Source organism: Conger conger, chromosome 18 (assembly GCF_963514075.1).
Source record: "Conger conger chromosome 18, fConCon1.1, whole genome shotgun sequence".
Classification (NCBI taxonomy): domain Eukaryota; kingdom Metazoa; phylum Chordata; class Actinopteri; order Anguilliformes; family Congridae; genus Conger; species Conger conger.
This window is the reverse complement of record NC_083777.1, coordinates 20159916-20181580: the sequence shown is the minus strand read 5'-3', so window position 1 is coordinate 20181580 and position 21665 is coordinate 20159916. Positions and strand designations below refer to the sequence as shown.

The window sequence follows — 21665 nt, the reverse complement described above, 5'->3', positions numbered from 1 at the left end:
TAAGTAGCAAAATAATAAAGCCAGAAAAACAGGCAGAAATTATCCTTCAGAAACCGGAAGGTCAGATGATGATAGTACTGCCCATAAGGCGGCTACTGCATGTTAATAAAAATATAAATCTGCTTTGAAACTCTATAAAAGAAGATCCGTTGGAACTCAAATACTGTGTACAGCTACTTATACTCAAACAGAATGCTAAATGTGGAGCTGTGATCCAGTTTACCCCAGGCTTTGCCATTCTTCGTCTATAGACGTGACCGCATTGCAGTGCCGAGCCGAGTACTGAGCCGAGAGGAACTCCCTCCAACCAGATTTTCTGCTCTGTTGGTGCGCGGTGTGGTCCGTGGCTGAAAGTCACATCGGTTCTCCTTCCCATGGTATCCTTTCACAGAACCAGGGCAGCCATCCCAAAGGCGCCATGCACTGAACTTCAGGATATGGTAACAAAGGTCTTTCTCAGAGCGGCTCACGAGAAGATGTCCTCCTTGTCGGATTCGGGGGAGACCGGGCGCGAGATCTCGAAGAGGGGCTGCGGGGAGCTGGGGGCCCTCCTGGACTTGAGTATCCTCAGCACCTCGTCCAGCTGGCTCTCCAGGCCGGCCATGCGGCCCTCCAGGGCCTTGATCTCGTCCTTCAGCTCGTGCTTGAGCTCGGAGAGGGAGGCCTGGAGCGAGTGCTCGGGGATGGGGTAGAAGGTGTGCCGGGCCTCGGGCTGAACGGGGCTGCGGTCCTGCGGGGTTCTGGCCTCGCCCCCCACGTTGTCCAGCCTCAGGTCGCTCTTGGTGATCCCGCTGTCGCAGGAGTCGGTCTTCTTCAGGGACGTCTCCTCCTGCGCCGCGGCCTTAGTTCTTTCCGGAAGCGTCTCCATGGATTCGGCCTTGGACACTTTGCTCCAGTTGTCCACCTTCCCCATGGAGTCCTTGAAGCGGCCCCAGCCCTTGCCCTTGGCGGGCTCGGCGGACTTGCTGACGGGCTGGCCGACGGTGGGGGCGGGGGCCTGGAGCTTGGCTCGGTTGGTGGCCCCCCCTCCCCCGGAGGTGGACGCAGCCGCTGCGGACGAGACGGACGGGATGGGCGTGGCGGGGCTCTCGGTAACCGTGACGATGCTGGTGGTGGCGATGACGTTGTGGGCGGCGGTCTGCATCACTCGAGCCGCGCCCTTCTCCACGTCGGGCTCGTGGGCGTCCAGCTCAGGCCGCTCAGCCGCCATGCGGGCCTCCTTCTGCTGCCGGAAGCGCTGGAACAGCCGCCGCACCGGGTGGTCGGGGGGCAGGTTCAGCGGAGCCTCGTTCTTCCTCCTCAGACGCTCCTCCTCCTCGCGCTTCACATCGCTGATCTTCCTGAACACAATCTGAAAGGACAACAAACACAGGTCCTTAGATACTGGCAAAATTTTAAATCAGATCTATGAGAATTAAGTTAGTGTATCCCCTTTGGTTAATATCATGTACAAATGAATATATTAAAGAACTTCATTTGTTCTTTTGAAAACCTGCAGGCATTTTACTTTTGTCAAAAAGGTTAAGGTATTTCAATTAATTATTCACCCCGGGCCTGAATAAATGCCAGCTTTATGTATGCAGTGGGATAAAACATGGATTAACTCTCCCCTCGGGGTTATAATAACCTAATAAGGCATTCTGGCAGTGCTGTAGTTTGAAACCTCTCCAAGTTCAGCTCAAAATGTCACAAAATTCTTTGAATGTTAAGTTCATTAACATGGAGTTAATTTTATGTTTCAGTTGAGTGGAATGAGTTAATGTGCCTGTAATTCATGGTAACATTTACTTAAGACAAATTTGTTCCATGCATTCATTTGATCTCTCACTGTTTTTATACATTATACTTTTAATCTGGGTTGGATATTACTGGATATTACTTGGATTATACTTTTTCATCTGGGTTGGATATTATTCTTGCAGTAAATACGTTTTAAGGTTCAGTGTCTGCTTGTTCACAGAGAAGGGGAAGGGATAAACAGTGATGTGGTTTGAGGGTGGCTGCTGCTCCTCTCTTGACCATTAGAAGTCTGAAATTACCTATTGTACCTTTCATTTGTTGAGATGTATGACATTTTAGATTTAACCAAGTTCTATGTTTTGGAAAAATTATGCATTTTTTATTTTAGTTCAAACTCGTTACATTTTGTTCTGAAAAAGTCACAACCTGTTAGCTGTGGACATGTCCAGTTAATTGCATTGTCAAACCACATTAAAAACATGCTGACATTTGATCCTGGACACTACATGATGATATTGTGAACATTTTGGGTATGTTCTGAAGAGTTTATTATAATTAGGAAAGATTTCAGAAAAAAGCTCTGCTCAAATGTAATGCATGATTTATATGGTAAACCGTTGAAATGAAAGAAATAGGACATCATTTCAGAAACCTATATTGTAGTCTGCAACACATCATATGGTAATCTACATATGTACAAAAAATGCAGCACCTAATTTCATAATTCTATATTGCAAATGTGCATTCAATAGTCAAGCCTCTTTACCAAACATTTATTTTGCTATGGTGTCGAGCCTTGCATTCAAACCCCCCCCCAACCTCATATAAGTGACACAGAGGAGCTAAAGCCACTTCATAACTAATTTAAAGCTGCCTTTCTGACCAGGGTATAACAGGATTTTGCTGAATCCTTCACTTGAAGCTCATGAAATATTTAAGATTTGGCCTCTATGACCCCTGAGAGAGGGCTTTGAGTTTAACCAGAACATTAACCAGATCATGCTCAGAAATGACAGTAAAGCTGGTGCTTTTATCTTCCTGCTTCCAGCAAAACTACTGCCACACTTTTTTCAGTATGCTAAATGTTCCCTATATATCTCATTCATTTTGGATGTGGAGGTTAATGATACATGAAGTGATCAGCCAAATATCTCAAAAAATAATCTGAACGTGAAAGAACTGATTGCACCAATCAATATGATTGTGGCTCAGTAAAAAAATCTGTGAATGGAATGTAATATGTGAAATAAATGAATAAAAATTCACACAACACCTTTAGGGCCTCAGTGTGTCAGAGCTAATCATGAATGAAATTCCCATATTCCCCAACCGTGTGTTTTAATTAGTCAGATCAGCTCTCTGATGTTCTCCCTTTATCCTGTGCTGGCGTGAATCAAATCAAATTTAAAAAGTTTTTGCATTGCGCTTTTTACAGAATACTGTCACAAAGAAAACAAAGACAGAACAGAGCCTAACCAGGCCTAAACCCTAAAAGTTGAAAGCATTTCTGTGTATGAAAAGGTGCCCTGCTAAAAAAGAGTTCGATGAGGTCTCTGGTTACACAATCAGGTTCCCGACACCATATTGCCTCCTGAGTGTCAACCATCTTTGCCGTGGTCAGCTCTGAACACGTTTTTAACAACACCCTCACTGTTCATTATGCTCACGTCCACTGGTCACACATTAAATTAATTACATTAACTTGTCACACACTGTGTAAAAATGTGCATTCCACAAGCCTCACTTCCTCTTTTCTGTCCCTCTCTGATTTCCCAGCATGCCCCACACAGTTCTTAAGTGACATCACATACTCATTATCACATTAAAGCAAACAAATTGAAGCCTGCAGTTCAGTATATATAAGCCTATGGGACCTCAGCACCTCTCTGCTAGCCGACCAGAAGAAGATTCCAGAACAGCCCAAACAAAAACAGAGGCCTCATTCCAGTGGCTTATTTTTCTCCTCTTTTTTTCTTTTCTTTGCTTCTGACCTGGAATTTCAACCGGTTAAATGTTCTTTCTAGAAGCAAGACGTCGAAGTTAGGAACTCCCAAACTTGCCTTTGCTCAAGACCTGAGTGCATCCTTTGCTCAAGAGCTGAGCGCATCCTTTGCCAAAGTAGTTTTTCATCTACCAGGTATATACCTGACCTGGTTGATGGAGCAAGGTCATTCCATTTGCCTAATTCCCATTTTCTCCATTTCCCAGTCTTCACTTCCTTTTCTACTCTCTTTTTCTAGCCTCACCTGATGGGTGAAGCTAGGATTAGAACAAGGGGCAAGGAAAAGAAAAAAGGGGAGAAGAATAACGGAATGAGCCCCGATAGATCCATCAGCAGGAAATGCGGAAAGGAATGTCTTCTGGTGTTGAAGATCTGCAGGTATGGAATGCATGGCACCAGGGTAAAACCAGAAACCCATTACCACCTCCTGAGTGAGCCAATGAGCTGGTCAATTTCCTCCTAATTTTAATTAAGTTGCCATTTCAGCTGTGAATGAGCAAAACATGATTAAATATAATCTAATAGTTCTGTGTTTTTAAATGTTATGCAAGGCCTGTATCACTCATATTCATTATAGCCTGGAGTAACAGATAGATCACAGCAATCCAGGCTGATGCTCTGTTAATGTAATTTAAGCTTCCACTTTGAGACATCTCGATTAAATGTATTATGTATTCCTGCCTGTGTGAGCAGCTGTATATCTTTGCTTATGCAGCCTACTTTTCCTCGCTTTAATGGGACTGAGAGTACAGCGGAGCCTTCTATCCTAATACTATAGGTACCGAGTGTATAGCCGAACCTGATTTTCCTCACTCTATAGGGACCGAGTGTTTAGCAGAACCTAATTTTCCTCACTCTATAGAAACCAAGTGTTTAGCAGAACCTGATTTTCCTCACGCTATAGGGACAGAGTGTATAGCAGAACCTGATTTTCCAAGCTTTAAAGTATAAAAACACCGGATGGCAGCACTATGTGCAAACAGTATTCACAGCATGCACCCTAAAGTGCCCCAAGAAGCAGCTACAACAGTCCGTTCACAATCCAAAAACACCTTTCTCTCTGCTCCACTACGGTTTCACAAAAAGCAATTTACTCATGTAGCAGATGCTCTTGCCCATAGCCATTCACTGTAAGTGCATTCAGTTAAGGTGGGCGAAATGACATCACGACTATTGCACTTCTTCAAAAATCGCTGCCAGCAGGAATCGTGGGACTAGTATACAGTCCTTAAAATAAAATACAACTTTCAGTGTTTTTTGTTTCTCTAAGGGAGAAAGTGAGGGGTAAGCATGTGCAAGAAGCTATGTATGCTGGGGAGTTTCAGTACAAACCTCCAGCCGCCCATTTCAAACAATAAGCACTAATGAAGATGATAAAATGATTACAATTATACCTGTACCTTGTTTACATCGAACGAGTAGTGGGAAAGACAAAAGTATCCACCAAGGTTATTCAACAACAGAACTTTCAAATGTTTACAAGGCAAAAGACAAAAAAATAAGTCCATCTCAAGAATGTTCGTACTTATACTGAGACATAAATTCTTATTTCTTTCCCTTTTTTGCTAAATAAGACAAAAATATTGGCAATGAGGAAAGACAGTTTTGACTCATTTCATGATTCGCCAATTTAATATTTAATTTACTTGTAACAGGCTAATACTTTCTACTTGTGAGAAAAAATGATCGTCTTACTACAAGACGAAAAATGTTTTTTTAAGACAGACATTTTTGCAGTTTGGGTATCATTTGTTTAGACACAACATACCAGATCTGGATCAGGTCATTGTTTATTTTAACATTTTATCCACTAAACCTCCTGCAGTTTACTGCCAATTTTCAAAGACACATTTCAGTGATGTAGTAAAATGGGTAATGATACTGGGATTGTAGCTGAAAGGTTATGGGTTCAGTCTCCAGCTGTCACTGTGCCCTTCAGCTAGGCACTTAGCTCCAATTGCTTCGCTAAAAATATCCAGTCATATAAATGGATTGTATGTAAAAAATTGTAAAAATGTATTTAATCTGTGTAAGTCGCTCTGGATAAGAGAATGCTAAATGCCCAATTAAATTAAAAATCTTCTTTTGTATGATTGAATGTTTTGGTTAGTAGCATGTTTCATTGAAAGCTCTCAAGAATCTTCCACTGCAGTACTTCATGAAATTACATTACAAATGTAATTACATTACAAATATATTTTACATGCCATTTATGCACACGTGACAGCTAGAGTGCTACCCAACAGTATGTTAACGACTGTGGCTGTCAAAGCAACAGTGCGACTGTTAAATTAGTGGTTCCTAAACTATACCCTAAAGGACAAATTCATCTTGGGTGCCCTTTGTTCTGTGCAGGAAATGTGGATATTAATCAGATGAAATATTTGGGGGGGGGGGTCTAATTTAAATGTAACTATAAATTAACATGAAAATTGATTAATTAGAATGAATAGCAATTAAAGGGCATCGATCACCTCCATCACTTAAAACTTAAATAAGATAATATGAACATTGTATTGCTTTGAAAAACGTACAAGACCAAAAAAAAAAAGAGCTGACGTCTCCCTGGTTCAGCGATGAGAGTGTTTCCTCTGCCCTGCTCCTCCTGGTTTTCCCCGGATACAGCGCCTCAGTGTCTGGTGGTTTGGCGGCATGGGTGCCTGGGGTTTCATATAACACCATAACTAGGGGGTTTCTGCATAGCCTATGGCCATTAGAGAGGGGCTAATCCAAGGTTCAGTACACAAACTTCCACATTTGTGAAGCTAAGGTCACAGCCCGCCCTGCTGAAGAGGGGGTGGCTCTTCCTGCCATCTCTAAAGCGCGGCTCCATGGTACAGTACACTCACAAAAAGGCTTCCTTGGCTTGTCTCCATTGAGGAGCCCTTTTTAGTTCTTCATGGAACCCTCCATCATTGGTGTGACGTGTGAAGGCTCCCAGACAAAGACCCGTTTTGCCTGACAACGAACCCTTGAAATAGATTCAGGGGTCATTGTTCATAGGGTTCTTCTATGGAATCACAGTGTTCCATTTTCTCTGAGAGTGTACAAGAGAAACTTCCCCCATTTTGTCAATTTGAGTAAAAATGAATTTAGCGATCTGTTTGGTAACAAATACTCTGTTTTGCCAAGACACGAGGTGTGATAACGACGTCATCCGCCTGGCATCCTGAGAGTCCTCGGGAACTTCAGAAGCTGGGAAAGAATCGTTTACAGCAGCGCTTTTATTTCTGAAAGCCTTCGGGCCCCGGCTTGCCTCAGAGCTTTCTCTACGGACCGTCAGCAGGGCTTTAATCTGCTCACTCTGCGAATATCCGGCTCGCTGCACATCTCCAACATTTTACACCAAACAGAGGAGATAATGAACAGTCAAATCACGTTATTTGTTTCACTTCCCTGCTGTTACTTGATATGTAATTTGCAGTGATCCAAACATATCGACTATGCCATTACTCACTCGCCTTCTGAAATCTCCCAGCGCTGCAAGCTTTAGAAGTGTTTATGACTCACATACTGTATATATATACGCCGTGAAATACAAGTAATAATATTAGTTCACTTATTAGTATTAGCCTATATCGAACCTGCATTTAGAAGCTTAACAACAGCTTTAACGATTTTTTTGATCAAGCCCACAAAAACATAACTCCCAAGATCATCATCACCCTCGTGACACACCAGCCACAAGCATTAACTGTGGGCTCAGTGTGCCGCTGTTTGACATACACCACAATCCAATTTTCTCAGCACTTTTTCCATTATTCTTTCATTATTCAAAACCACAGGGCCATTCAATGATGTTGGCGTCTAGCTAAGTGCAGTACAGCTGCCTCCTAACATTGACGGTTATCCTCGGAAGAGGACTGGTGGCTTTACGGAGGTGGACTGCAGGACCTATGAGGACACCTATGAGGCCGCTGAGTCGTCAGTGTTCTCGCGGTGGTTTTCAGTGTTACGAGCAGCACTATTGATAACCTCCTTCCCTTGAGAATGTTCTTGCAGCGAGCCTGGCAGCCCTGTCGGGTAGAGTATGACTGTATTCACACTTGTGGAGGGGGTCAATTTCTGCCTGCACGAGAGTCCTCCAATATTTAAAATGACAGCAAACGTGAGCAGCGGACATCTTGCTTCTCAGAATGCTTGTCTGCTCCCTCACAAATTGCCAGAGGTGGTAGCAGTGAGCACATGCACAACAAAGTCATTTCAGATTAGGAGGAAATGGGGGTAAATGCGTATTTCACATGTGTAATCAAGACAAATTCAGCTATGGCACCACAGCAGGTGTGACCCCTCAGGAAGACTCCTCAGGAAGACTCCTGCTTAGTCATTCTCATCCAAGTCTTTAGTGATACAGGAAGTAATAAACACAGTGCAGACAACAGATGGGCAATCAGAGGCTTTAAAAAGAATATTTATATCCAATATTTATATTTATACCCAAGAAAATTTTTGTTCTTGTTTGAGCTCATACAGTGTAAGTATTTGGACAGTGGTACAATTTCTGTTCTATACTCCAGCACGTTGGATATGAAATTAAACAATGAATATGAAGTTAAAGTATAGACTGTGAGCTTTTATTTAAGGGTATTTACATCCATCTGTAATTGTATCCCTTTTTATACATTGGGCGCGTGCTATATACCAAAAGTAACTGGGCATTTGGCATTTGTCTTCACAGACTTTTCCTGATTAGGCAGGTGTGTTCAATCGCTTCTTTAGTGCAGGTATAAGAAAGCTTTCAGTATCTAGTCTTGTTTCTAGGCTTTTAATTGCCTTTGGTGTCTGTTATTGCTGTTTGTCAACATGAGGACCAGAGTTGTGCTAACGACAGTCAAAGAAACCTTCATGAGACCGAGAAACAAGAAGAAAACTGTCAGATACAACAATAGGCATCCCAAAACACACTGTTTGGAGCATCATTCTTTGGTAAGGTGTATCCATGAACATCAGCACAGCTAAATTCATTCCAACAAACTCATAGCGGCTTTCCAGCCACGTTCTTTTGGTTATTCCTGTATTCCCTTGGCTAAGGTATGGTTATTAATGATATTCCCCGTTATCCGTCACATTTCCAGTTGAGAAGCAGACCGAAGTTTCGGCGCACAGATGTTCTCTGTCGAGTAGGTGGCAGCCAGCGGGTGACGGACAGAGTCTCGCACCTCCCAATGACTCAGTTAGCACTGCGCTTTAGCTTTGTTCTCCGGGCTTTCAAGCTGATGAGCAATCCACTTACCTGGTCTGGCTGATTACTCCGTCTCGTCTTTACGGCCCTGAGAAGATGAAAGGGAACCTGCCAGCCAGTCTGATGGCCACTCGTGCTTAATTGTGCATATTCCAGTTGTGACTCATTGTGAAAATTATACACGGGGCCCTCTGTGATCTCTGTGAGCTTTATCGGTGCTCGTCCAGCGCCTGAATTCTTTAAACAACAAAGAGCATTTCATTGCTAGTAATGGCATGTTGTTCATTGAACAAATGAATTGGATTAGGCTGTGTACTTTAATGGGAAAGTGTCTGATTGAGATATGAATCCTGAAATGTGGCCGTTTCCTCTGCGATTAGTATGTGGGGAGACGGACCATTAGCCAAGCCCTTCCTGAGAGGAAGAAGACCTCAGACAGCCGCGCAGTGAATACCAACCGCCACCGTTTCCCGAGACACTCAACCTTCCTCCCCCACGGTCTCCCCTACATTTAATTAAGCCACGTAATTAATTACAGCCCACCCCTGGGCTCCGTGCTAAAGCGCGGCCCAGTCACTAAAGTTTTGCACGCACAGTCATCGCGATGCTGATTAAACCCATCAACTGGACTATGGATCCTGGAATCTTCTGGATCTGTGCCAACAGAGCTGCCCCTTCAGAATCGGTCTACTGGCAGATGTAAGGTGTTCAGTTTTCTACAAGGACAAGCTCAAATGCCGTCGTTCAGATAAGGTGGATCCTCTTTACTGTTACACAGTAAAACAATGTCCACTAACATCTAAATATGTTTGCAAGATCTTTTGTACCTATTGCCATGAACCTCCAAATAGCAAGCACGTGTATGCCATTTGCACTGTATCAATGTATTTGTAGTGACCACTTTATGTTCCTATTGTAGAGATTGTGTGCCTGTGATCTGTGAAGGGCCTGTAGTGACTTCGCCCGTGCTCTATGTGCTCCCATATGTTCCCCTACAGCGCACGGCTCTTACCCGCGTGTGGGTGTCAGTGACCGCATACAGGATTGATGGCGGACTGCGGTGGAAAGGGCTTTGGGGGGGGATCAATGACATTCCAGCCGCACAGTTCAACTTTCCAATACCAGAAGAGTGAGTGAGAAATCTCTCTATCCACGCCCCGTAGAGGAACAATAAATAAAGCGATTACTCACAAAGCGGCGACAGTTTGCTGTTTCCAGTGGCGGACTGCGACAAAGACGCGGTTTGCTGCACGCTTTTGACATGTTCCAAGTGCGTCTCACTGTGTGGCAGATTACTGCCATTGTGGATGCGGGGGCTGGTGGTGGGTATTGTTTTTGTTGTTGTTGTTTTTTAATGGGATGCCACTGTGGAGATGGATTCACCCAAGTGGTTGCGTGCCGCGCTCTTTTGCTTGAGTGCGGTGAATCCGGTCGTCATGGGAGACCGCCGTCGCCACGGTGTCATCCCTTCATGATCTCCCCCCCCCCCCCCCCCCCGTGGCAGTCTGAGGGCCCCGGGTTGAGCCGCACTGCCTTCATTTCACAGGCACCGGGTTCTTATTAACCAGCCAGAAATGCCACCTCGTGCCATACTCGCTTCACGATGGGGAAGCCATAAGGCATAGGTTCTGCAAATTTGGACAGACGTGTTGCACCCCAGACTGAAAATACATCCACACTATAATCAGGGCAACTGCACTCCATGAGCTTTCATATTAGCTCATACTACTTTATATTACTATTATAAGCTACGCACTGTACATATATTGTGATATTTTATGCTTAATGTCTTTGTTTGCATAATGTGCTGTATAAAAACATCCCATGAAGAAAGTTGCCTTTGCATATAATGGATTTGGTGATCTTGTGACTTCCACTGGATCAGAAATCACTGAACAAAAGGAAAACAAGCTCAGCAATTTCACAAAGGAAACTGATTACTGACTGCAAGCCTGGTGTTCAGGACGCCATGGGCTATCTGAACACCATATGTAATATTTTTATGTGACCTCTTCAGGGTCATCTGTGTAACTGTGCTGACCCATGTGAAGGACAAAATGGTTTGTTTCTTATAAAAAGTACATTTCAAAGAACCATTGAAAGACAAGCTTGAAAAAGTCCAAACTGCATTTTCTGGTGTCAACCATGAAGGCTGTAATGATGCTTCCTGTCTTTGAAGCAAGCAGAGCATTTTGGCACAAACAAATCCAAACACCTCTTCGTTCACCTTTGTTTGACCTCTGCCAGAGCCATCCCCTTGTGAGTATAGGTCGACTGTCTGTTCTCTGCCAGGGTACAAAGCCAACCCAAAATTCCCCCAGATTTTGGCACAGAGACCAAGGCTTGGACGGTACCTGGGCAGTGGAATAGAGGAACACCAAAGGGACCAGCTGGATTCATATCTAAAACTGACAGCCAGCATCCCAGGCTTTGAGGTGAACCTCCCCTAAATGCTGATGAACGCTCCCCCTCACCGGTGTCCCTCCCGGAGAGAATGCGCCATCCTCGGCAGTGAAATCGGACCTTACCGCCATGTCGTTAGCATTTACCTTTCTATAGCATACTGACAAGAAAGGACATGGGCTATTGATCCACACTGCTTTCTCAAGTGGTTCTGCAATGCTATGGAGAAGCACGCACATGCTACGATAAATACAGTGCGTGTGTGTATTGCGTGTGTATACTTAATTTGGCTACTATATTTACCCAGAATTACGTGCGGTATTCCCACAGAAATTGCATAATCATTTCAATCACTCACACAGTTTTTATTCTGTCTTCAAAAATTATATACAATAAATGCTGCAATGAATGGAAGTAATGAGCTGCCACTAGACATGGGTACTCTCTCTGAAAATGGCATTCATGCTAATTTCATTAGCCTTAAATACACTATAGAATTGTGCAGCGATGCAGTCAACAATCCAGAATTGAATCCCGACAATTTATCTCCCAGAGGGGAGGTTCTCATTCAGCATACATTTTCGAATAAGCTTCATCTGTCACAGCGTCATGAAAAGCTGAATGCACACAAAGGATAATGCCAGTTTAAAAACTGTAGAAGGTTTCTTTTTATGCCAGTGATAAGTAGTTCTCAGTAGTTTTTTGTGGTGCCAGATGCTAGTTTCCGATGCAAATCACTGAAGCGCTCAGTGCGCCTAAGAACAGTGACAAGTTATTCCCCTGCCACCTACAACCAGGCCCGCTTCTCTCAGACTACTGGAAGATATTTTTAGAAGATTTTTTCTCACCCTTGCAAATTCCTCAATAATAAAAGTCCAATAGCCTGTTGCACCTGTATAATGTAAAGTATAAACTTCGTAAAAGTTCAAAAGTAGGCTAGATTGAACGTAAATTCAGAGTTATGCCATAACTTCATTTAAACTGGTTGCACAAACTGATTTAGTTCCGACCGTAGAGTTATGATAAAACTATGTGCAAAGTCATTCCAAAAACAGCCATTGACCAATTTGAAAGATTGGGAAACATGTTGCATGCAACATTTTGCCCAATATAAGCTAGCAGCCCGTTCTCCCCGATAGATGATCCATTTCATTTGTTTGACGACATTGATGTGCACTCGTGCGCTCCTTTTTGGCAAACTGAGATACGGAAGTGACAGAAAATGACCAACCTTCTCTGAGTACATGTATAATCCTCCATAAATTATTAGATTATAATAAAAAGTTTATTTCATACCAAGTCCATTATTGGAGAGCAGTACATCCCATCAAGCTATGCATAAGGAATCACCAACTAGAATAGGTGATACAGGCTGTTGGCAGCCATTGCAATAATTTTGACATCATAATAACATTGATGTAATGTTTTGGATGTGACATTTGGATACAAAATGACAAACAGATCCTAAAATAATTACTATTCTTACATGATAAAAAATATATATCTATATTAATGCAAATTATCATAGCACCCACTTGGCTGAGGGGAAATAATTAAAAAAATATTCAGCCAGAAAAACAGAACAAAGAACTTGTGTTATGGATGTAATGCAAAAAGACAGGTATTTTGGGGAGATTATACACTTTCTAAAAACTCTGAAAGTTTGATATCCATGCAATTTCAGAGGCATGGCTGAACATAAAAATAGCAAATGTGAATATATTTATATCTTTGTCCTGATTTTTATGAGGAGATACAAGCATTATGGATGTGACACCATTGCATTATGGATAGTTTTTTTTGTTGTTGCTGTTTTTCAGTTAGTTTGAAGAACATTCAGCACGGACATTTATTTACACTCCAGGCAGGTGAAGCAGAGTCAAGGAAATGACTGGCAGGTCTGATAGCACTCACCAGGAAGAAATCATCAGGAAGCAGAGCCATTTTCACATCTACCAATCAATCGTGCACTAGATTTGTTTTTCCGTGTTGCTTGGGTTCAGGGCTCATCTTTCTCGCATTTCACTGCAACACATCATGTCTGGAGGACTCAAGCCAGCCTTAAAGGATAATGAATAAATGTGAAAGCCAGGCAGTTTGTGACAAAAGGTGTCAAAAAGGAATTGTGCATATCGAGGGATCTTTGAAAAGTTATTTAAAATAAAACTGCGGAACGTTGTTCGTTCTATTTGATTGAATTTAATCTACTGCGACTTTGCCTGAAAGGTAATCCCAGGTTTTTAAAGATTACAAACCTTGAGAGAGCATGTCACACTGTCAGATTTTCCCTTCTGTACGAAAGTCGGATAATTCCTTTTTTATGACAGTGTTCACGTTTGCGGATGGGCTGTGAACAGACTGACACATAAAGGCTTTTCACAGAAACATGCACATTTAGAAATACAATGCAGAGTGGTCCCTTTTCTCTTAAGACAATTTGTTCCTTGCAAAAAATAAAGGTGCAATTTAAGTGAATATTGTGGAGCCCTTCAATATTTAAATAAAGAGCTTAAAATAGGAGCCCTTGGCAGATATCAGGAAGGTACAATGCGGTCCCTTCACCTCATACGTTTCTGACTGCTTCTACTCCTCCCATTACTGCTGTGTAAAAAAAGCTTTAAAAAACAGTGCCTTTGTTTGCCTTCTCCCATTATGAAGTAATTGTTATGATAAAAGTGCGTTAAGCGCAGCTGCATAAAGTGTCAGTTAAAGCAGTGAAATGGGGAGGGCGGTACTGATTGTAAGAGCGCGCTACATTGGCGGGTCAAAAACATTTCAGACTAGCAGATTTCGGGTTCAGTTCCTGGTGGAAAGAGCTGGAAACCATGGTGACTGTGATGAAGTGAAGCTTCCTCATGGCAGTCCATGTCTGACAGTTAGCGGTTAGCAGTCTTACACAGAACAGCTTAACGGCAGTGGAAGTTAGCGGCTCCAGTGGCGACCGATAGACTTTGAACGTTTCTCTTTTAAACCGGCATCCAACCTTTTAATACGTTGTGCCGCATTGCACCCACAGGACAGGGGTCCTCTATGAGGGGGTAGGGAGAGGAGCCAGGAGAATGGCCAAGTGAAGAGAAGTGTCCTGTGTAGAAGTGAAGCATCTTGAGAGGGTGAAGGATACAAAATTGTAGAGCTCCCAGAATTAATTGGATTTTAAATCAGAAGTCCTAAAGAAAAGGTTGAAAGGACACGAGGCTCATAAAATATTGACAGGCACAGCCACTTGGAGCTTGATGGGTAATACTTTATCATCATAATCGATCCCAGGTCTATTGTGTATCTGCTGCAGTTATGAAACGCTTGACTAAGCTGCTCAGGGGCAAAGCATCAGACGAAACTGAATAATGGAATTTTTGGCCCTACTGAATTGGGTTTGAATTGGGTCTGCTGTAATGCAATGTTCAGAGCATCCTTTTTCCTGGTCAAAACTGAGATTACCATGTCAATTAATTCCTTTCAATGATCAATATGTACTGTCCTATAAATGGCTTCAATTAAGCCTAACTGGCAACAGAGCAGGGTTCTGTAGTTATTTTTGTTAAAGGTATATCTTATCTTCTGTGTCTGTTGTTGATATGAAATATTGAAGCTCCCTTTAAAGGAATCGCATCGAGGGTAGAGATTACATTACATTACATTATTGGCAGTTGGCAGACGCTCTTATCCGGAGCAACGTACTACAAAGTGCAAAGTGCATACCCATCACCTGGAACAAGTGCACTGAAAGACCCTACAGGGAACAACAATTTCAAGTGCTAAGAGTATAACAAAGATGAGGACTAGGGCCTATTTGATTAACCTGACAATGTATTATGTCTAAAACTGTTTTATACAGCACAAGGCAATAGAATGATATACACTTACGTAGGAAACACTTACGAGATACGGTATAGATAAGTATGTCAGGGCGTGTAACTCTATATAATCGTCAGCTGTAGACCATTTCACCTGAAGGCAAAAACCATATGCCCTGCATCTGATATGGAGATCAGACAAAGGTCTGTTTGGTCAAAATGTTTCTACATTAAACCTTTGCTTTTAATTTTAGTTTTTTTTTTAGTGCTACAAATTCATGCAGGCATTTGTTTTTTTGATGGTATTCAATTCCTGCTGTACCATGGCCTGGTATTATTTTAGATTACCTGTACTCATTATATCAAGTACCCAAACAAACAAAGACAAAACAAACATTTCAAAATAATTACTCAATACTCATGTAATCATCAGTGTGTTACCTTCATCCAGAATTAATGAGCAATATGATTGATCTGCTAGAGAAAAATAACTCCTTGATTAACAATCATTGGATAAAAATGACCTTGTTTAGATTAATTGCACCACACTTGCTAACCCAGAGAGCATTTGGCAAACATTCCTTTCAAAATTAATCATTTTATAGTTGATTCTGTGCGTAAGAAGGCTCTGATTACTGAATTGAATTTAACTGAGAATTTTCTGTTACTAAAGAATACATTGTGATATAATCTGAAACTTAAAATGAGATGATGATGATGATGACGATGATGAATGATGAGATCCTGATAAAATATTTAAATTGCAGGCCTTCCACTCGGTAAAGGACATAAATGATAAATGTATGTATTTCTTTCAGAAATCCAAACCCTTAATACATTCCCAAAACGTTTACAACTTTAACTTTTACGCTCAAATTTAAGAGTAAAATGTTTTTGCAGTACCCTATTGTGAATGGCCAACATAAAAACAGGGCTGAGACCATTGATTGCAGCTAGAAGGATGAAAGCAATTAACTGACCCTGAGTGCTTCCACGAAGTCAACGGCACTGACAGATGAGTAGCACTTGGGTGGGAGCTTCTGGATAAATCTATTAACCCTGTTGGGGGCTGTAAATCTGTCCTTAACATTGAGCATGTGTCAGATGTAGGAGAGGGAACCGGCAGAACCGGTGCTCCAAAACCTTCACCGTCCTCCTTTCTCTTCTCCCTCCTCTCTCTCTCCCTCTCCCTGCTGCTGTGTCCTGGCCTCTACCTTCTCCTCTCCATCTTATCTCTCCATCTCCTCCAAGTACTTCCTCACTTTTCTTTCTCTTATCTCTCCATCTGCTCTTCCTCAGGAGCTCCTCCCGCAGCTCTGACCTGCTGTAAGGAGTGAGTTCCCGCTGTAAGTTCAGGGCTGAGAAAAATCACGCCATTTTGGTTCATGCTGCATCACTGGTGATCTGAATATACAGGCTCACATATAAGACACAATATTGATTATATAGAAATGCATTGGACCTCTTTGGACCCAATTCAAAACAAAACCCCTATTCAACACCACCAACCTTTATCTGCTTACCAGTGTGCACAAGTAAATACAGTGCTGTTAGCAGAACATCCCCATTATACAGGAGCAGTCCGTACAAAGAGAGGATTAATTGTACTCTCAGTTAAATTTGAAAGGTGTATTTAATTACATTTTAAAAGAACACTGTCTGGTGGGAACCAAAATGGAAACCGTACATATATTTCTCTAAGCAATTCATTTGCAAAAAGTTAATTTTCGATTAAAGCTTGCCTAATTCAAGTGAGGAAAAGCTGAAATCATTCATTTTCAGTTCCTGTAATTACAGTGTACTTCTCTAAAGAGCAAACTATTCTAATATACATTGTATGCGGCAATATAATAAGTGAAATATTAAATATTTAAAAAATCATATTACAGTGTGCTGTACTCATAACTGAAGTAATTAAGTGACTAATTGAGGCCTATATTTGTAACTGAGTCAAAGGAATTCAATCAGTTCCTCTCACTCGCACCTTTTAAACCTGCTGCCTATCAGAGCACTGCAGTTACTGCACCAGAGGTGTGAGGAGGTCGCACATGCTCAGAGAACCATGGGAGATGCACAGGCACCCGGCCAGCAGGGCCTCGTCCTCTACAGCCGACACTACGGGCCAGATTAACTGAAGGATTGCGACTGCTTTTCAGTTGCTACAAGCTCGCAATATCTACGCCGGGTTTACTAAACATTCACAGTGGGTCAGAATCAGGATGTATTTTGCAGGCTTTATTTGTCTGTGACATTCCGTTTGATGCATGGTTATATGTGTTCATGCAGAGGTAGACCTGGAGGGAACATGCTAAAACAGGGTGGAGATCATGTCCTCCTTGGCCAGTCGGAACAGCCTATAGCTCACACACAGGATGTACACACACAGCAGTCCTCAGCAGTCAGATCAGTTTCTCTTGTGGGCTGCATGGGGTGGAGCGGAATTACTGCAGTGACCCTACGTGAAGTAGGAATTACTTTATATCTGAACTACAAACATCTCCACCTTGTTGGCCATGTTTAGGTTTAGTGTGATTCTTTCACTGACACAGGAAAGATGAGGAAACCAGGCAGACAGCATTATGCTCTCAGCCAGAGACTAACTATCGCCTTCTTTTTTCTTTTTCTTCTCTTCCATAGTATCCATGTGTACCACTGGATACTAAATCAATGCATGTTAATGCAGTTTACTAGCTGGGAGAAGTGACCAGGCCAGTATCCTAACCGTTATGCTACACGGCTGCCTGTATTGGCGGATGTCAGCGGAGCTGCGGGTAGGGGCATCGGTGGACGTGCTGAGTGGGCTCGTCTGGCCGGAATGTCGCCATGGCAATCTCTGCTCAGGGTCACTGCACACTCAGACCGATTGAGGTCTGCAAGAGCTCACCTCAGATTGATTCTGTAAGTGAGCGCGCTCAGAGATCACTCACCCACGATGTACCGCGATGGGAATCCAATCCATGGTGACTGCATTAGACTGCACACGCACACGCCACACACCCAACTGCACGCACACAACTACACACACCTGAGCGTGCGACTGCACGCACACACACCCAACTGCACACACACGACTGCACGCACAAGACTGCACATGCCTGCGACAGACCACGTAGCCCTCTAATATGGATTTTAGATCAGGATCAGGTTAGATCCATCAGGGCCAGTTCTTTCAAGTCTGGTCAGAACTACCTAAGTCACTATTTTTGGCACATCAAAAGCAGCTCAATAAAAATGTTAAATACTTGTTTTTTGTATTTTGGATCGTGATTTTGGATACCAGGCCACACCAAACTACATAAGACCTGACACTTCACAACCTGACAGAATGGACTAAACCATGCTACTGGTCCAATCGAGACAGATAGACAAGACTAGTAATCTAAAACATGATGTATACGAATGTCTACTAAATGTATACTTACACTAGCTGTGACTGCTTGAGTGAATGAAACATCATGATGCGCGCACACACACGTATATGTGCACACATACGCGCGCGCGCGCGCGCACACACACACACACACACACACACACACACGATCACACAGCTTCATCTTTCTTGCAGCTGTTAAGATGCTCTAAAGGTTGCAGCTATAGTTCTATCCCTGTGCTAAGGGAATGCATGAATTATCTACTATAATTATGTAATTGCATATTGTCACAAAGTCCTTAGAAGAGCTGCAATTTTACACTCAGGATTGGATGTCTTATCTGTTTCTTGCGTTGCCGTGTATAAGATACAGGAATGCTATCCTTGTAACCTCTCGATAAAAAAAAAAAAAACAGCACAGTGAGTCCGACCATGATCCTGTTGATTTACCCTTGAGAATACAAGACTTACATACAGGTCTTACTTCAGAAAAGCAATATGCTCTCTGCTGGGTAGTTGTCCCTAGAGCACGACTGTACAATTACTTTGAAAGGTTACGAGCAGTTTATTGCAGACGGATGCAGCTTGGAAATGGCAGGTAATGTCTCCGCCGATAATGAGATGCTCTGTAGCATTGTTCCGAAAACAATCACGGGAACCATCCATTTTGATGTCGGAAATAATCCTCCATTTTCTGGCAGTCAAAGTCAAATTTTTTTCTTTACCACAGGACTTCTGTGATATTCTTTCATCACCGACCAAACCAATTTGGTTTTTTATTTGTGTGGGTGATCTGAATTTCTACAGGAAAGGGCAGAGCTGCTTAAGGGGGCTGAAATGTCTTTTTTGTTTTAAAAGAAGTTGAAGGCGGCATGAATGAAACTCAATTTGATTCAAAACGCATAATCCACTGAAATAATATGCAAAGTAAGGCAACTACTTATATTCTCATTTACAAAGCAAGAGTACAGTTCATCACAGACAGTGTAATATTTTAAACACAGGCAGCTATATTGATATAGAACTCACACACATTTTCTATTCATATATTCACATATGGCCAGCTGTCCAGAAGATAATGAATGTTTAAGACCAGCAGTTCCCGGTTGACAGCGCAAGGCAGTGCTCCACTCTGAGAGGATTTATGGCCTGTGCGCACACCTCTAGCAATAAAGCTACTGAATACAAATAAAATAAAAACATTTTAAAAAATGATGTATAAGAGCAATAATTATATTCACCTCATAGTTCCACAAATAACTCATTTTTACTTTTTTCGTATGCTTAATGCAAAATCCTCTCTGATAGAGTGGCACTTATAGAGTTCTTTCATGCAGTGTGTACTTGTATGAATTATCTGTAGTTTAATTAATGCTGAAGATGTTCCTGTTCAGTTATGACTGTGCATTCTCGTCAATCAGCTGTGAAGGGGATGATTTGGCAGCAGAATTGAGCCAGCTTTGGAATTTGAGCGGTACGCACAGGGTAACATTTCAGATTTTTCGATGAGCAGAACGGACATGACGGTGGCATATTATTAAAAAGCACACTTGTTTAAATCGCCAGCTCAAAGTAATAACTAGGACCCGTAATTGTGGCATTTGTAGTTTTCACTCATATATTTACACATATTTTTAAGTCCACTGTCTCTCACAAAGTTCTCCCCTTGGTTAGCCCTTACAGCTTGCGTAATGTGCTGTCAACAATTCAAACTAATGTGTGAGCTGTCTATACAGGCTAAAAACCAACCACAGTAAGCAGGGCACAGATAGTGGGGCACAACATCCCAACAGCAGCCCAAAGAAATAACTATTTTAAATTTGTTACAAAATATATTGAGGGGGCTCTCCCAATATATTATGCCCAGAGCCTGAGAATCGAAATAGCAAGTAGAACATTTTGAACCCTTTAGAACCATGTTGTCTATTTTAGTCAAATGCGTTTTATAATCAGCAAAATACTTTCTTGTGAAGTAAACCAACCAGTACAAACCAGGTTTATTTCAGTAAAGAAAGCCAAAACATTAAGATTAGCTGAAGCAGTCGAGGCTATTCTACTAAGACTATTTTTAATCAATCAATCCATCAGACTTATATAAATAGCACATTTTGTACACTGGCCTGCAATTCAGGGCCTGATATTATACACACATAGGAAACACAATTCCATATAATGCACAACAGTAATGGTCTCTGTTTGTGTTTAGGGGGAAGGGTGCTTTTAATATCCTTTGCTGACTCAGCCGCACGTCGGTCCCTGAAATCGACCAGTGGGACACGGTAATCCATGGTCCCTTCTCCGCTAAATAAAGAGCTTAGATAAACTGCGTGGAAGGTACTCAAATGGAGTGCCGTGGACTCCCCCGGGAGACGCTGTCCCTCACCTGTTTCAGCTCCTCAGTGGGGCTGATGAATTCACCTACGTTCTGGATTAAGTGGTCCTAAAGATATCGACCCCAGCTTAAGCATCATAATGACTTATAGGGTGGTCAGTGGGGTCTCGGGGGGGGGTTGGGATTGACCCAAAATGGCTATTTCAAACCTCTTCTATCAGTCTGGCCTCTGTAGGGGTATGTGAACTGGACCACGTAGCAGCACGCTAGCTGTATTTCTGCAGCAGATGCACAGTGTGGCTATCGCTGCTGTAACTCATCTCTAGAATCAAGTCTAATGTATTCAAGAGCTACAGGCCATATTCTGGTAAAGGCGCTGCAAAAGTGTGTTATATTATTAGAGACAGCTTGACTTCATGCTGTGAAAAATGAACCACAAAAGTACCATATATTATTAATCATGGTTTAATCCTATTTAGTGAAGAGACTGTTTCGAAATCACTCTTAGTAAGCTGTTTCTATGTTCCTGAAGAACTGCAAATAATTAGAATGAATATAATCATTGACCCTTCATAGTCCTGCAGATTACACACAGCAATGAGCACCTAGTTTCAGTCGGACCAAGGATGATTCTTCTTTCAAATGATGAATGACGTTTTGGTTGGAAACATGCCTCATCGAGAGCTGCGAGGGAAAGTGTTTTATATGTGGATGTAAACGTCATAAAAGATAGAGTGCCATTGTAGGCCTGATTACACAGAAACCGATTTTCCCAGTCATATTTCTTTACAAAGAAGCCGCGCTGTTTTAAATGGTGATAAATACCTCTTGTCATTGTTTCA

At 42.3% G+C, this 21665-nt stretch overlaps 1 protein-coding gene across 1 annotated transcript in view; it reads right to left on the bottom strand.

Annotated features, from left to right (window-relative positions):
- Positions 1 to 466: 466 nt before the first annotated feature.
- kcnh1a (potassium voltage-gated channel, subfamily H (eag-related), member 1a) overlaps positions 467 to 21665 on the bottom strand; it is a 95342-nt gene continuing 74143 nt past the window's right edge. Inside the window, exon 11 of the mRNA XM_061228076.1 lies at positions 467 to 1351. Coding sequence (XP_061084060.1) covers positions 467 to 1351 — 885 coding nt within the window. The remainder of the gene's footprint in view (positions 1352 to 21665) is intronic.